The sequence below is a fragment of the Aricia agestis genome, chromosome 15, assembly GCF_905147365.1.
Source record: "Aricia agestis chromosome 15, ilAriAges1.1, whole genome shotgun sequence".
Classification (NCBI taxonomy): Eukaryota; Metazoa; Arthropoda; class Insecta; order Lepidoptera; family Lycaenidae; genus Aricia; species Aricia agestis.
In genome coordinates, this window is record NC_056420.1 from 14,116,832 (window position 1) to 14,132,281 (window position 15,450).

Below are 15,450 nucleotides of genomic sequence, written 5' to 3' on the forward strand. Positions count from 1 at the left end.
CACGCGATAAACGAATTATGGTGCAACGGAGTTGAGGGCGTCATCTACTTATGAATAATAGAGCGAAATTACCTCAACACATTCAGAACTCTCATAGTAGCAGCAGTCGATATGACAGAGTCGCGCCTGGTCTGAGGCGGTGATGACGGCGGCGGAGATCGAGGGTTCGATGACGCTGAAGTAGCAACAGCAAACGCAGCAGCAGCCGTCGACGTGCTGCTCCTAAATAACACTACACTTGTAACAGATACTAATACAGGTACAACGTAGGGTACAACACTAATTTGTAATTATAAAAGTGAAAAAAGACAAAAGTGTAAAAAGTAACAGAGAAGTGACAAAGATTCATGCGACAGAATATTGCGGTAATGGTGAAAATCGTAATCGACCAATCGCAAAACTAAATAAAGTAAATTTTGAAAATAAATATGTTAATTGGGATTAGAGTGCAGGAAAACATTGTGAGTGAAAAGAAAGAAGATATTGAAAATGGTGCTCAAGGTTATAATGAAATCATGCAAAAATGGTTTATGCATAATATAATTGATTAATCGCATTGTTTAAATATTAATCGTCATGAGTCATCCAATCACAATTTAAAATGTGAAATAAATAATTTTAATGAAGGGTTGACAAAAAGTAAGGTAAAGAGTATCATCATAATGTCTAAAGTCTCTTGGGTCTATTCGCATCTATATTTTCGCAGACTCAAGTAAGTAATCCAGTTATATAAAGTAATAAAAATTCAATTTAATTGTATTCTTCAGTTATTCTTCTTTAGATAACACATTTTAAAAGCTTATATTATTGCTTTATAGTTATGTTACACAACTATCTTAGAAATTGTTCTAAAGTATATATTTTAAATCAAAAATATATAAACTAAAACTACTAAGTAATTACTATTCTTAATAAGTGAGTTTAAATGTGTGGTGTGGTAAAAAATGTAAGCTCGAAATCTGCATGTCGTCGACATTTTGGCAGTCTGTGCCCCTATTTAGAGTATAAAATATGCAATCCAACAATTCAAAGCAATTTTCAGAAAACTATGATCAATATCAATAAAATAAACATTCTGTGTAGGAAATAAAAGACAATTATAATTTAATAATTTTTTAACATAGTGGCACCTATAAAATTAATGATACCGAGATTAATCGTCGGGCCGTTGATTGTTTATAAAGAAACGTAATCATGGATATGAAGAAATATCTTGTTGGAATTAGCAATGGGATGGTAAGGAACGTTTACATTCAACGGCAATGACTTACGACGACCATCACATCTGCATAAAAAAACCCCATAACGAAATTACGTATGTCGTAGCTAAAATATTACAAAAATGCTACTGAAGGACTATTTGCTTCTTTTGGTAAACAATAAACATGTTCTGTAGGTTGTGTTTGTACTAAATTACATTTTCAAAATACGGGTACAAATACGGTTCTAGTTATCCAATGGAAGGGAAAAATTGCAATACGCTAGAAAGCAATTCGCTTAGGTTCCTCTACGCAGCGTCTACGTCTCTCTCTACTGTTTACCTCATCCTTTCACTCACCACAACAGGTCTTTTCCGAAGCTGTCAAATCAAAATCCAATTAAAATCTAAATCAGAGCAGAGAAAAAGAATTACTTACGCCGAATACTTTGTCCAGAAAACGGATAATTAAACACATGAATCGTGCAGAATCGTCTGATACTGAAATTACATGCAACGTCGAGAGAAATGATAAGCTCTCGTGAATCATCGCCAAAAGTTAGAAGCTGGCTTAAACGTAAAGAGGAGAATGGAATGGTCGTACCTCCTGTGGGACTGCCGGAAGGATGTGATGACAACCCCGGCCTTGGATTGACTCGTCTCCCGACGATAATTCTGAAGTCAGACAAAACAAATGTAAGTTCTACTGTAGCTGCACTAGCACACGTATCGATTTTCGCAAATTTTGGGAACAGATGACATACAAAAGTAAGAGATTATTTAGCTTAGCGTCCACCTATCGTTGTCGGACGCATCGGACGCACGCAACGGAGTATGCCTCATACTAAAACCCGTTGCGTGCGATGCGGTTTAGTGGACCCTGTTGTATGAGTTCGAATACAAGGCATACTAAGATCCGTTGCATGCGATGTGGTTTAGTGGACCCTGTTGTATGAGTTCGAATACAAGGCATACTAAGATCCGTTGCGTGCGATGCGGTTTAGTGGATCCTGTTGTATGAGTTCGAATACAAGGCATACTAAGATCCGTTGCGTGCGATGCGGTTTAGTGGACCCTGTTGTAAGAGTTCGAATACAAGGCATACTAAGATCCGTTGCGTGCGATGCGGTTTAGTGGACCCTGTTGTATGAGTTCGAATACAAGGCATACTAAAATCCGTTGCATGCGATGCGGTTTAGTGGACCTTGTTATATGAGTTCGAATACAAGGCATACTAAGATCCGTTGCGTGCGATGCATGCGATGCTGATAAGTGGACGCTCACTTTTATCTGAAAGTAACATTTAGACGTTTCAACTCGCCAAAAAGTAGAGGTTTAGAATCTAAGATGTCAAAACATTACCTGCATCTGAGACACCTGGGAGGTAACAGATGAGCGCGGGTCTGAGCTAACCATGCGACGCCTGTCACTGTTGATAGAGGAGCTGGTACAGCGGCGCTCACTGAAATGTTTTCTTTCAGAGTAAAATATCCTAAGGAAGCCCTTTTAGAACGCCTGTTCATATTCGATTCGGGGCGAGTATTAACGTTTTATTTGACGTAAAAGATTTGTATTAGGTACTTCGTCATCATCCCTGATGGACTATGCATCTCATTCTACGTGTGTGACGTCTTCCGACAGTAAGATCAGAAGAATAAGATCAATCAATATTGGACAAAAATATGAATTACATCTTATGTTAGTAAAAAAATAATATTTCCCACTGAGGGAACTTCTTCTATGTAATTCATTCCAGGTGATAAGATCACAAGATGGTTTATTGTATCAGTCCATGCCGATCTAAATTGACCAAACGTTAACGTTCGCGTTCCAATCTTTTTCGATACGTGTGTGATGTTTTCCGCTAATAAGATCAGTGCTCGTCGATATTTCACAACCTAGTTTAATGTTTTGGTTTAAAGATATTTTGAATGTTTTTTTCTTTAGAGAATTTTTAAGGGGATATTATTAAACGCACATCAGAATAATTTTGCAGCACACTACCTTAACTCCGCTAATTAACTGAATGCATACCAGAAAAACTAATGCTGATCAAAAAAAACAATTCATTAACTGAACATGTCCTTCAAAAAAAACATAAACATCATACAAAACGAGACGACCTTTATAACCGAATTCACTCCAAAAATATGGTTCATACATCGGATATATTATTTGTAAAACTAAAATTTAAATTGTTTATCAAAAATACTAACTTGCACTCTAAATTAAATCTCTAAATTGGACAATTTTACAACGGAATTTCTAAAAACGATATCGAAAGGTGCACCACAATAAAATAAATTTCTATTATCAAAACAAGTCTACAAATTGACAAATCGTGCAACTAAAATATTTTTAGCCTAACTTTATTTTCTTTTTGTTTCTCTGTTTTACTGAAAAACATGTTGGGGCCTCCTCATCTAACGCCGCACTCACTCCTTTGCGCTCGCTCTTTACTCTTTAGCGACCACAGATATATCTTGATCTATTTCTGTGTTAGCGACAAAGATTTTTGGTAATTATGATGAGATATGGTGACAGATTTTATCTTTCTAAAACTATACCTTGAATTACAAGGTTTCTTGATAAAAATTAAGAAAAATTATCAAAATTTAGTACTGTATTGTAATTGTATGGGTTAATACATTTATTAATGATTCTTAAATAATTAATAGCAATGTTGGCCCAATACGACTTGATTGGGTTAGGTTAGATGGCTAAGGCGGGAGCGTAACGCAGCGTAGCTCCCGCCTTATAATTGTCGACTCATAATTGAAGCCAGTTGTTTTTTTCTTATTTTTTTCTTTAGTAGCTTGTCAACCCCTAGAGTGCATTTCCTAAGCCGGAGGCTTAATTATTTTGCAATATATCGGTAAGGAACCCTTTGTGCGCGAATCCGACTCACTCTTTGCCGATTGCTTATTATAATGGTTTATAAACTGAGTTACCATTCACTGTGCCAAAGTTTAGTCCATGTTAAGTTAGCACTTGATGATTTTTATGTGTTCTTAATTATAATATGAACATAACAGATTAAATTGTGTTTCATTTAGAATAAATGATGTTCCTAAAAGTAATTTAGGTGATGGTTTTAAAAAGTTGTAGTATCTTATATCTTTAAACGAGCAATTCTTGTATATATATATATATATATATATATATATATATATATATATATATATATATATATATATATATATATATATATATATATATATATATATATATATATATATATATATATATATATATATATATATATATATATATACAATTGGAATCGCGGAATCGGCTCCAACGATTTTCATGAAATTTAGTATATAGGGGGTTTCGGGGATCATTTTCTAGCTAGGAATCATTTTCAGAAAATGTCTTTTTATTCGTGTTTTATCAATAATCGATAAACTGAAAAATATGACTCTTCCTGACATCTATTGGAGAATAATAATACTATTTTGTTAGCAACTAATTGTTTTAACGACCAGCAGATGGCGTTATTAAGTAACACGAAGTCAATGAGTGTTTGCTATACCGAGCAAAGCTCGGTCATCCAGGTACTGTTTGTTGAACTAAGGAATTGTTAGATATACAATTTTAATAATAGTTATTCGTTCAGTAAAACAGTTTTGCAAATAAATTTAAATAGTATGCTGAATTCGCATTATTTAGGGTGCATAATTAGTGTGCAAGTCAGTATTTTCGGTGAAACTTTCAAATATTTTGATCGAGAAAAGAGAATATACAGATATTGATTTAAATACATGCCATTTTTAAGTACAATGTTACCCACACACGGCAATTCTTCATTGTAAATGAAACTAGCCATTATTTCAAGACCTTGCTCCATTTTCCTACTTTATGCAAGACATGATTAACGTTTTCGACGTCTAGAACTGCCGGGGGTAGGGCAAGCAGGGCAGGCCAAATAGATACGGGAATAGCCGAACAAAATCGGTGATTCACGAAGCACGACTTAGGACAAGTGATAGGTACGTAGTTTCTTCGGCTATTTTTATCCACTCGGCCTTCCCCGGCCCGGGGCAGTTCTAGATGCCAAAAACGCTATAATATGTAATCAGTAGGTAATCACTGACCTCCATTTTACAAGTACGCTGGACTTATGATACCCTTTGAAATGTGACAGCGATTTTTTGTGCTTATTTGAAGCGGTATCAGCGCCCCCAATGCGGGGGAAGAGAACTAATTCTGACGTAAAAATGACGTTTGAAAGTCGCCATATTGGCGCTGATAGCAGTAGTGAGAGTACTTGGAACTATTACTAGTGATGACAACCAATAGCGATTAAGTTGCTATTTGCAAGTTACGTCAGATTAAGTTCTCTTCCCCCGCATTGGGGGCGCTAATTCCGCTTCAAATAGGCACGAAAAGCAAGTGGGTATCATAAGTCCAGCGTACTTGTATAATAGAGGTTAGTGTATGTAATCCACTCACCTGACAGACCGTCGTGGTACGGAGCGAGCAGTGATATCAGACGCGCGACGGAGCTCCGCGGCGGCGGCGGCGCGGGCGCCCTCGGAGCGGCGGCGCGCGTCCGCCGCGCTGCACCCGCCCGGCACGAGCCGACGAGGACTCTCCGTCATGGTGCGCACGCGCTGTGTAAAGTTCTGCTCTCGTTAGATTGGGCGTTCCAGGAGAGTGGTAGACGGTAGTAATAGTAATAGGAGTAGAAACGAGAGCTTATTTAATCCTAAAATTCTGTGGAGCTTCTACATTTCACGTGCAAACATTGAAGAATTTGGGGTCAATGTCTAAATAAAATGTACGAATCAATATGTCCGACAATTCCTCGAAGCTTGTGGATGGAAGTCGGAATTATAGTACATACAAGTTTACTTCTAGTAAAATGTTAAAACTTTTGTAAGGAGAAACGTTATTTTTCGAATTTTGTACCAACGATAAAACGTATTAAACTTACATTGCAAACTTCCGAGAAGCGTTGGGATATTTTAAATTTATCGTCGATCTTGTACTGTTTCCTCTCCGGTTCTCCTTTCGCATCTTCATCGCTTTGATCGACAAGCTCGATACTCTCTACTTTAGTTATAATAGGTCTTCCATTCTTCGGTGGCTCCCTCTTTGGCACAGGTGGTGGTTGTGGGGTCTCTTTCTCATTTTTCTCCACTGGACTAGCCCGTTTTGGACTTCCGACCAACGTCACTGAGCTCTGAGCGCCGGGAGATGATGGAGAGGGTCCTACGATTTGGCAAATGAGAAAAATAAGTCTTATTGATAAAAATAAAATATATGAATATAGTAGTCCGCGTCACTTGCTAATAGTGTACGTGTTAGTTTATATCCCTTTTGAGTGTACGTACGAAACTATCGACATTCTAAGATTTCATTTATTCTAGACTAGCAGTATTTTATTTTAAGGGTGATTAATAAACAAAAAATATTTATTACTTACCTTTTAATGTTTCGTTACTAGAAGACGTCGCCATTATCTTTGGTATTGTGAGGTGGCTGTTATCTTCTTTATCTTCCTCGACCTAGAAATATGAATCACTTTAATACCTCAATTTTAAAATGATCTATCTAATATTAAAATTTTAATATTACCTTGCTCACAGTCGAGGTGCGACGAGATGGAGCCATCAGATGCGGCGAAAGCTTATCCTCATCTTCACCTAGTTGAAAACAATATTCATCAGAATCACAAAGAAAAACTTAAATCATGTCCATAAACATTCATTTATAATTTATTTATTCTACTTTACAGCTTGGCAGGAAGTCAAAAAACAAGTATATTATTAACTAATCTATTTACTTTTCTTTGCTCCCCGCCAGAACTGTGACTGCCAGTCACGGTCGCTGTACTCCGATCCGTATCCTGAAAATTGGAAGTTTATTATTCAGTTTTTATGTACAAAAACCTTGAAATAGTGTGACCTATTCGCTTGTTGAAAAGATACAGTCCACAAAGGCTTTTCTTTACGATGTAATGTCAAACATGTTTGCTTAAATACCTGATGATTTATCGTTGATACATGATGTTATCTCACTCGATGGTGCTCACTCTCCCATATTCTTTTCGTTTCTTCCACAATTAGCAGACTCACGCGGACATACATTACGTGAACCCGCCACCTGCCTATGAATCAACTTCTCTGATAGCACCTTTGCCAAACTGGACATGCTAACTAGTCGACCCTTTATACCTGACACGGAGCTGGCCGCGCTGGTCTTCCGTGTGGCATCCTGTGGTGGTGCCAGTTCCATCTCCTGCTGCGACTGCTCGTAGAACACGTGCTGCAACGCCTCCAGCACCGTCACGCCGTCCGTGAACACGCGGTACGTCAGCAGGAACGTGTTCAGAAAGTCCACGGAGAGGAAGCGAAGATCTGTGGTACAAGTAAAGAGATTACCATTGATTTAAGTTGTTGGTATAGTTGGATCTTCTATTGAAAACAAAATGATGCAAACAAGATGAGTACATAACTAATACCAACAATCGTCTCTCAACATTGTAGAGTCCGATCGAATTAAAAGTTTTATGTCTGTTAAGTGCTAAATACCCATTAATCATTTTTTTATAGTTGACTTCGTTTAACCATAATATGCAAAACATTATCACAATTTCAGTTTTCAGGTGCGATTTATCTTTCTATATTTATAAGAAATTGCACATTGAGGGCTCTATTAAAAATAAAATTTCAATTATAGTACTAACCTGTAAGCCTCTGCAGCAACCTCTGCGGTGTCGCCGACCGTATCTGCGGCACCTTGCAGGAGTTCAGCTGGGTGCGACTGAACCGGATATCGACATCATCAGTGAACAGGGTCCTATCAGCTCGACAAGCTGGTAGACTCGCTGAAGTGCCGTTACCACCACCGCAAGCTCGTAATAGCTCGGTTAGGGCAGCGCTCTCCATGCACTGCGCTAGCTCGCTCGTCCAAGCCGCTTTTTCCTCGACGGTTGGAGCCACTGAGGTAAGATTAAATAGAAATTAAGTTTTCTGTTACGATATTGCTGACTTAGTTATTGTTATACTTAGAGACTATTTCGTGTCTGAGGAGAGTTATTGAGAATATTATCTTATAATTAATGGGTAATGGAAAATTAATGTTACGTGTCCTTAAAAAAATGCTTACCCTAGCTAGCTTATTGCTATATTTTATAATTTTTTTTTTATCATTTAAAGATTGTTTTTGATTCTGAATTAGTAGATATTTATCATACTACATACCTAAATGCGCGCAGATCTGTTCGCCTTTAACCTCCACTAGTATCTTGAAGTCTTTCCCTTGGTACTGGTCTCCACCGGGCGATGCGTTTCCAGTAGTTGCATCTAGTATTATTGTAGTTTAATTATTATATTACCATCTCATTTATTCATAACACTCGAAGTCTTTATTACTATTCAGTATTTACTCATAATATAATTTATGTTTTTTCAGTTTTTACACATTAATATTTTTTTGCATTATTTTCATAAACACGAGTAAAATGACATTCAATATGATATTCAATTAAAATCATCATCATCATCAACTGTGACTGGCACCAGTGTCAAAAATATTTCATTTCAAAAAAATGTTCTGACCTAAAATGTTACTAGTAGATACAGATGGTCTAAAATCATACCATCATCATCACGGCTCGAAGGATCCTCGATCAACAGTGCATCATGCAGTGGAAGTCTCGCAGCCGGCGGCAGATGCAGCCGCCCTGCCGCTGCACGAGTCGCCAGGAGTAGATGCTTGCTGAACAGAAACGCTTGGCGAGCCTGCAGCGATGCCTTGCGACCCTTACCCACCACTTGTGATAGGACACCTGGATGAAGAAAAAACTACTTGAGGATCTACCCGCATAAAAGTGAAAACGAAGTAATTATCTATAAATAGATGACCCGTGATCGTAAACTTCGTAACTCTTGAACTCTCTTTCTCACCTCCCTCCCTTAATTTTTCTGAATATTTCAAGACTGAAATTTTGCAAATCGGTTCTGCCGGTCACGAGTTTTAATGAGACTAACAAAATTGAAATTAATTTTTGTTTACGTAAATTTAAAATTTGGCAAACTTAAATATTCAAACAAAAACACATTTAAAATAATACTCTGAATGATATTTGGAGTAATTAAAAACGAACATAGGTAAATTAGTAAAAATATTTAATTTGTACCTTGTCGGATGAAGACTTGATTTACGTCTAAAAGAATATCGCATCCTTCAATAATCATGCGCTCAACGGCTAGATTCTTTCGGAGATTTTCTGTCTCGCTGACCTGGAAATGAAATTACTTCTTATAAATATTTGAGTGCTTTCAACATTTACACAACTTTTTTAGCACAGTTCTGTAGCGACTTAACAACAAACTTTTAAATAAATGACACAATTCAAGACATGGCCTAACTCCGTTCACGTCCTGCAGATGTATGACTAAGTTCAGTATTTAGCACACTATTAGGAATTCCAGAACAAATCTCATAAAACAATAAGCTCTAAGATTAACTAACAGATCACTGGCATTATTTTCACTGCAATCAGCAAAATATGAAGTATAAGGGATGTTTCAAGGTCACCTCATCGTGCATCTGCCGGGACAGTTCCTCCAGCTGCGCCCGAGCGTGGGTCAGGCTGCGGCGCTCCACGTGGTCGTGCGGAGTGTGGGCCAGCAGCTCGTGTAGAGTCACGATGTAGCGGGGGATCTGGTGAAGAGGGATAGGTAAATCTGTGGACTCGCCTGGTATGGGATAAAACAAATAAAATGACATCATCAAATCAGATCTACAGAATCCATACTTACTTATATTATACTCGTAATGCGATAGTCATCTCTGTTACCTCTTCACCAAAATTAGTTTATCGTACGGGAACCGTACATTTTCCGAGATAAAAATTATACTATGTCCTTTCCCGGGACTCATACTATCTCCATACCAAACTTCAGCAAAATCGTTTCACCGGTTTGGGCGTGAAGAGGTAACAGACATACACACTTTCTCATTTATAATATTAGTATGGATTAGTCGCTTTTAAATCGCTAACTCTAATTTGATCACTAATAAGTCTAACAACTAAGTCTACTACTATACTATCTGTACCTGATGCATTGGATAGGTCAGGAAGGTCTCCAATGACCGTCCTTCGCAAGCCGGCTTGCTCTCCAGCCTCGCTAGCAGCTGAGCGAAAGGCTGGCTCTGCTTACACTCTGTCAGCACCTGCAGCGAGTAGTGGTGGTTGCGGACATACTCCTGGTAGATCGTCAGCATTGGCAGCAACATGTCGAAGAGATCTCCTAGAACAAAGTTTATATGGGACGGTGGGCCAATGGGGCAATTCTACTTCCTTAAATCTAAAAAGCTAAAGAAATATAGGAGATATATATAAATTTTTTGCCTTGCAGGAGTAATAAGTTGAAAAATATTAATGTTAAAAAAAAAGTTTCACATAAAAAAGTTAGTAAATTTAATTTGGAAGAGAAAAGGTTTCTACAATTTTTTGCCTAACACTGATCATTCTCGAGATATCGAATTAAACACGTTTCCATCGAAATGACCTTGAGCTGACCTCAGTAGAACTCCTCAAATTGGAATTTATGCTCAGAATACACCCCACTATCGATCCTTAAAATCTCCAAACTGTGTTCGTTCATGTTTATTTAACCCATTTTGAGCCGTAATTTTATTGGACTAATGTGATCTGTGGCTTTCTTATTTACTGCCCAAGGTGAGTATACTTTTTTCTGTTCGTCGGAGGCGGAAAAGCTGCAACTTCGTTTCGGGCAGCGGGCCCAAAAGTTGCCGCTTTCCGCCCGTAGAGCAGAAAATAGTCTTTCCAACCATAACAATATCCAGATCAAAAGCCAATAATACCACATAAACCTAATCAACATTTGTGTGATTTCGTCTCTGAACTCAAACCCTCCATTATTTCCCAGCAAATTGTTATCAAATTATATCTGGGTCACGGAATGGAAAATCCGCTTCAACAACCCGAATTCTACTACGTCGTATGTATTACTTGAGTGTTCACTCATTGGCGAAATATTTGATGGCTGGGAAATAAAATTCTTTCTCGCCAATTCGATTTATGCCGAGTAAAGAACGCTATTGCTATATTTAATATCATATTTAATTCCGTTCCGAGTCATTTTGATCTATATTAAAATCTAAAGCTTTCTTAATTTTACTGCGTGGTACATTTAAATTGATAGCGATATAGCCTTGAACTCCACTTATATTATTTAATTTAAAACTTCTTGAATTTTAAAATGTAAATCGGATATTCTTTTTACCTTTATTGGTGAAGTTTTTCATTTAGTGTTAAGATACATACCTAGAACTAGCGTAGGCCAGGACTCCATTCGCGACGTGAGGCCTTTGAAGAAGATCTGATGCAGGAACAGCACTGTCTCACTGTTCAGAAATATGGAATTGACGTCTTCATGCGAGCACGGTGGCTTCTTGGAGCTGGCCGCCATTTTAAATGGCCTTAGGAAGCAAGTCACCTAGAGGAAAGGATATTTGATTGTCGCTACAATACTGTCGATAGGAATGCATAATTAAGAAACACTTCTTACTCTAAGTGGTAACTATCGCTTAACTGATTAAGTTAGGTAACGCAAAAAGATTAACAAATTCTTACCAAAATCTCCAACTGCTCCAAATATTCCTCTTCGGTCTCGACCATTTTGAAGACGAGACTAAAACAGAGCAACATAATTTATATTATTATGGTACCAAAGGATGCCCGCAACTCTGTTGCGCCAAAATTCGTTTATGGCGCAAAAACCATACATTTTTTCGGGATAAAAAGTATCTTATGTCTTTTAACGAAACTCAAAGTATAATATCACATCCTCCATACCACAGCAAAGTCGGTTCAGCGGTTAAGGCATGAAGAGGTTACAAACAGACAGACGGACAGAGACACGCTTTCGCATTTATAATATTAAAGTAAGTATGGAAGTATGGATGTTCACCACCCTTACTTTCATTCATAGATCTAGTAGCAACCATACCTGTTTCTCTTTCTCATGCTCTCCGCGTGTGGACTCTTGATGTATTGCTCCACGATTTGCTTCCAGCGTCTACGGCAGAGCCAGCCTCGGAAGAAGCTCTGCAAACAATATCTTGTAATAATCCTTAAATTCGACAGATTTGATAAGAACTCAATAGTTATGGGCAGTGCTAAAACCTTTTTAAATTATATTAAAAAGCAACTACTGATGATTCCAAAAAAATATATCGAATGTTCTGACAAAAAAATGTTTGGGCTCTAAAGAAATACATGTAGGTAAATAGGTAAATAGAGCACGCATACTCTCAAAAAATTATAGACATTTCTCTGGGCAAGTTTATGTGCTCTATTATATTTGTGTCTTTTTTGTGACCAAATGTCAAAATGAACAGCTCCTAGTCTCTAAACCAGTGTCACAAAGCATTTTACCTGGACTTTCTTGATCTTCCTCAGTTCCACAGGGTCGATGTCCTCGGACTGCGACTGGCTGAGGCTGGCGGCGGAAGACCTGCGCGTCGTGGGCTCATGCTCCTTTTTATAAGCGTAAAGCTATTAGAAAAGAATCTAATTAATTTCTACAACTACGATTTTAACTAAAAGGGAAACATAGAAAACCTCATCCTTTAAAGATTCTGGACGGTAATTATTATAATTTGTTAAACGCCTCCTCTCGCAAGTTACCAGGAATTAGCTTTAAAATATAAAGTGTTCTTGTGTGGCTTATTTGGTTATTTTATCCCACCACTAACTACCATCTCGTTGGCATGACGTATTATAAAACACGTCTGCTCAACGTCGTAATGGAGTCGTAACGTCACCGCAACATAACAGAATCTTCTTGCCTTCTTCTGGTCCACTTCTTTCTGCTTCTGCAGCAGCTGCTGCAGCACAAACCTCTGTCTGCAGCTTCTTGGCCTTGTCTTTTTCTGGTCCGGCTTCCCTAATAACAGCTCCTGTAGCAGTTCCAGCCGTAGGACCTACCTCTGTCCGCAGCTTCTTGACCTCGTTGGCGAGCTCGTCGCACTGCTGCGCGTACTGCCAGCGCGAAGTGCGCTCGCTCTCCACCACCTGCAGCAGGTGCAGCTGCTTCTCCTCCAGCTCCTACTGCTTCTGTAGCAACTGCTGTAAGACCTCCAGCACCAACTGCACTAGTTCCAGCTGTGCCTACCTCTGTTTGCAGCTTCTTTACCTCGTTGGCGAGCTCGTCGCACTGCTGCGCGTACTGCCAGCGCGAAGTGCGCTCGCTCTCCACCACCTGCAGCAGGTGCAGCTGCTTCTCCTCCAGCTCCTACTGCTTCTGTAGCAACTGCTGTAAGACCTCCAGCACCAACTGCACTAGTTCCAGCCGGGCCTACCTCTGTCCGCAGCTTCTTGACCTCGTTGGCGAGCTCGTCGCACTGCTGCGCGTACTGCCAGCGCGAAGTGCGCTCGCTCTCCACCACCTGCAGCAGGTGCAGGTGCTTCTACTCCAGCTCCTACTGCTTCTGTAGCAACTGCTGTAAGACCTCCAGCACCAACTGCACTAGTTCCAGCTGTGCCTACCTCTGTCCGCAGCTTCTTGACCTCGTTGGCGAGCTCGTCGCACTGCTGCGCGTACTGCCAGCGCGAAGTGCGCTCGCTCTCCACCACCTGCAGCAGGTGCAGCTGCTTCTCCTCCAGCTCCTACTGCTTCTGTAGCAACTGCTGTAAGACCTCCAGCACCAACTGCACTAGTTCCAGTTGTGCCTACCTCTGTCCGCAGCTTCTTGACCTCGTTGGCGAGCTCGTCGCACTGCTGCGCGTACTGCCAGCGCGAAGTGCGCTCGCTCTCCACCACCTGCAGCAGGTGCAGCTGCTTCTACTCCAGCTCCTACTGCTTCTGTAGCAACTGCTGTAAGACCTCCAGCACCAACTGCACTAGTTCCAGCTGTGCCTACCTCTGTCCGCAGCTTCTTGACCTCGTTGGCGAGCTCGTCGCACTGCTGCGTGTACTGCCAGCGCGAAGTGCGCTCGCTCTCCACCACCTGCAGCAGGTGCAGCTGCTTCTACTCCAGCTCCTACTGCTTCTGTAGCAACTGCTGTAAGACCTCCAGCACCAACTGCACTAGTTCCAGCTGTGCCTACCTCTGTCCGCAGCTTCTTGACCTCGTTGGCGAGCTCGTCGCACTGCTGCGCGTACTGCCAGCGCGAAGTGCGCTCGCTCTCCACCACCTGCAGCAGGTGCAGCTGCTTCTGTTCAAGCTCCTCCTTCTGGAGCAGCATCTTGTTGAAACTGGAATGAACGTTAGTTTGTAGCACATGATGATTTAAAATTTGATTACGATCTTTGAAAATGACTATCGCGAAATGCCTTGGTGTTGATTTGGCTTTACCTTGTAACGGACCAGTTATAGTCCACAATCCTTATTCGAATTATCAATGTTGCTAAAAGTAGCGCGGCATCATAATATTATGTAATATGTATTATGACGCCACGTAAGCTGTTGCTTAAATCACATTCTTAAAATGCATAATTTAAGGTAGCTGTGAGTAAAAAAACCGATAAACTAAACAAGATATAACGAAGAATCCAGGACGGACTCGTGTATTATTTTCCTCTATGGACGGACTCCTTTAAAAGTTCAAACAAAACCCCTATCAAAGGCATGTTTGGCATGTAACTATATTATCAATGAAACCCCTGCATCCTCGTATTTAAAGCATGCACTCTTAGCACGTTAGCTTTCAAATAAAATGCAAAAGTTTTATTACAAAATTGATAAAAAATGAAACCTTTTGGAAATCAATTATCTCGATCGTGATTCGTGGGAATATCAGACACAATAGATTTTCAATAGTTATGCGACAGCCGGGTGCCGTGATTGATGGGTTAATTCATTGGGTCATTTAAACAAGACTTTAGCCTTGACTTTCCAAGCATAACATTTAGGCCGCGGTGGAATCCATACCAATATTCATGGGCGTACCCAGGTTCTGGGCCATGGGGGGGGGGGGGGGGGGGAAATTACCCAGGTTCTGGCCCAGGGGGGGGGCAAATTACGCAGATTCTGGGCCAGGGGGGGGGGGGGGCAAATCAGATTTTTTATAAGCTAGGTGTTTATAAAGAATAAAAAATTAATAATTTTTAGTTGTAAAAATTCGTTTTATTATTTTTCATTTTTATAAATGAAAGTACTAGATAATATACTTAGTAGGGACGTTAACATAATCCAGGGGGGGACGCAGCTAATACGCCCATGCTAATATTGTAAATGAGAAAGGATTTCTATTTTACCTCTTGACG

General features: G+C 39.7%; 1 protein-coding gene across 1 annotated transcript in view; it reads right to left on the minus strand.

Annotated features, from left to right (window-relative positions):
- Positions 1-15,450, minus strand: part of LOC121734263 (ras-specific guanine nucleotide-releasing factor 1-like) — a 38,790-nt gene that overhangs the window by 6,048 nt on the left and 17,292 nt on the right. The window contains exons 6-26 of the mRNA XM_042124755.1: positions 14,292-14,439; positions 12,618-12,737; positions 12,190-12,287; positions 11,814-11,871; positions 11,505-11,676; positions 10,271-10,464; positions 9,749-9,874; positions 9,348-9,450; positions 8,808-8,996; positions 8,410-8,511; positions 7,893-8,147; positions 7,381-7,563; positions 6,990-7,052; positions 6,782-6,849; positions 6,630-6,711; positions 6,138-6,415; positions 5,654-5,814; positions 2,561-2,660; positions 1,803-1,873; positions 1,559-1,579; positions 73-222 (exon numbers count right to left, since the gene is read on the minus strand). Of these exons, the coding sequence (XP_041980689.1) occupies positions 73-222; positions 1,559-1,579; positions 1,803-1,873; positions 2,561-2,660; positions 5,654-5,814; positions 6,138-6,415; positions 6,630-6,711; positions 6,782-6,849; positions 6,990-7,052; positions 7,381-7,563; positions 7,893-8,147; positions 8,410-8,511; positions 8,808-8,996; positions 9,348-9,450; positions 9,749-9,874; positions 10,271-10,464; positions 11,505-11,676; positions 11,814-11,871; positions 12,190-12,287; positions 12,618-12,737; positions 14,292-14,439 (2,742 nt within the window). The remainder of the gene's footprint in view (positions 1-72; positions 223-1,558; positions 1,580-1,802; positions 1,874-2,560; positions 2,661-5,653; positions 5,815-6,137; positions 6,416-6,629; positions 6,712-6,781; positions 6,850-6,989; positions 7,053-7,380; positions 7,564-7,892; positions 8,148-8,409; positions 8,512-8,807; positions 8,997-9,347; positions 9,451-9,748; positions 9,875-10,270; positions 10,465-11,504; positions 11,677-11,813; positions 11,872-12,189; positions 12,288-12,617; positions 12,738-14,291; positions 14,440-15,450) is intronic.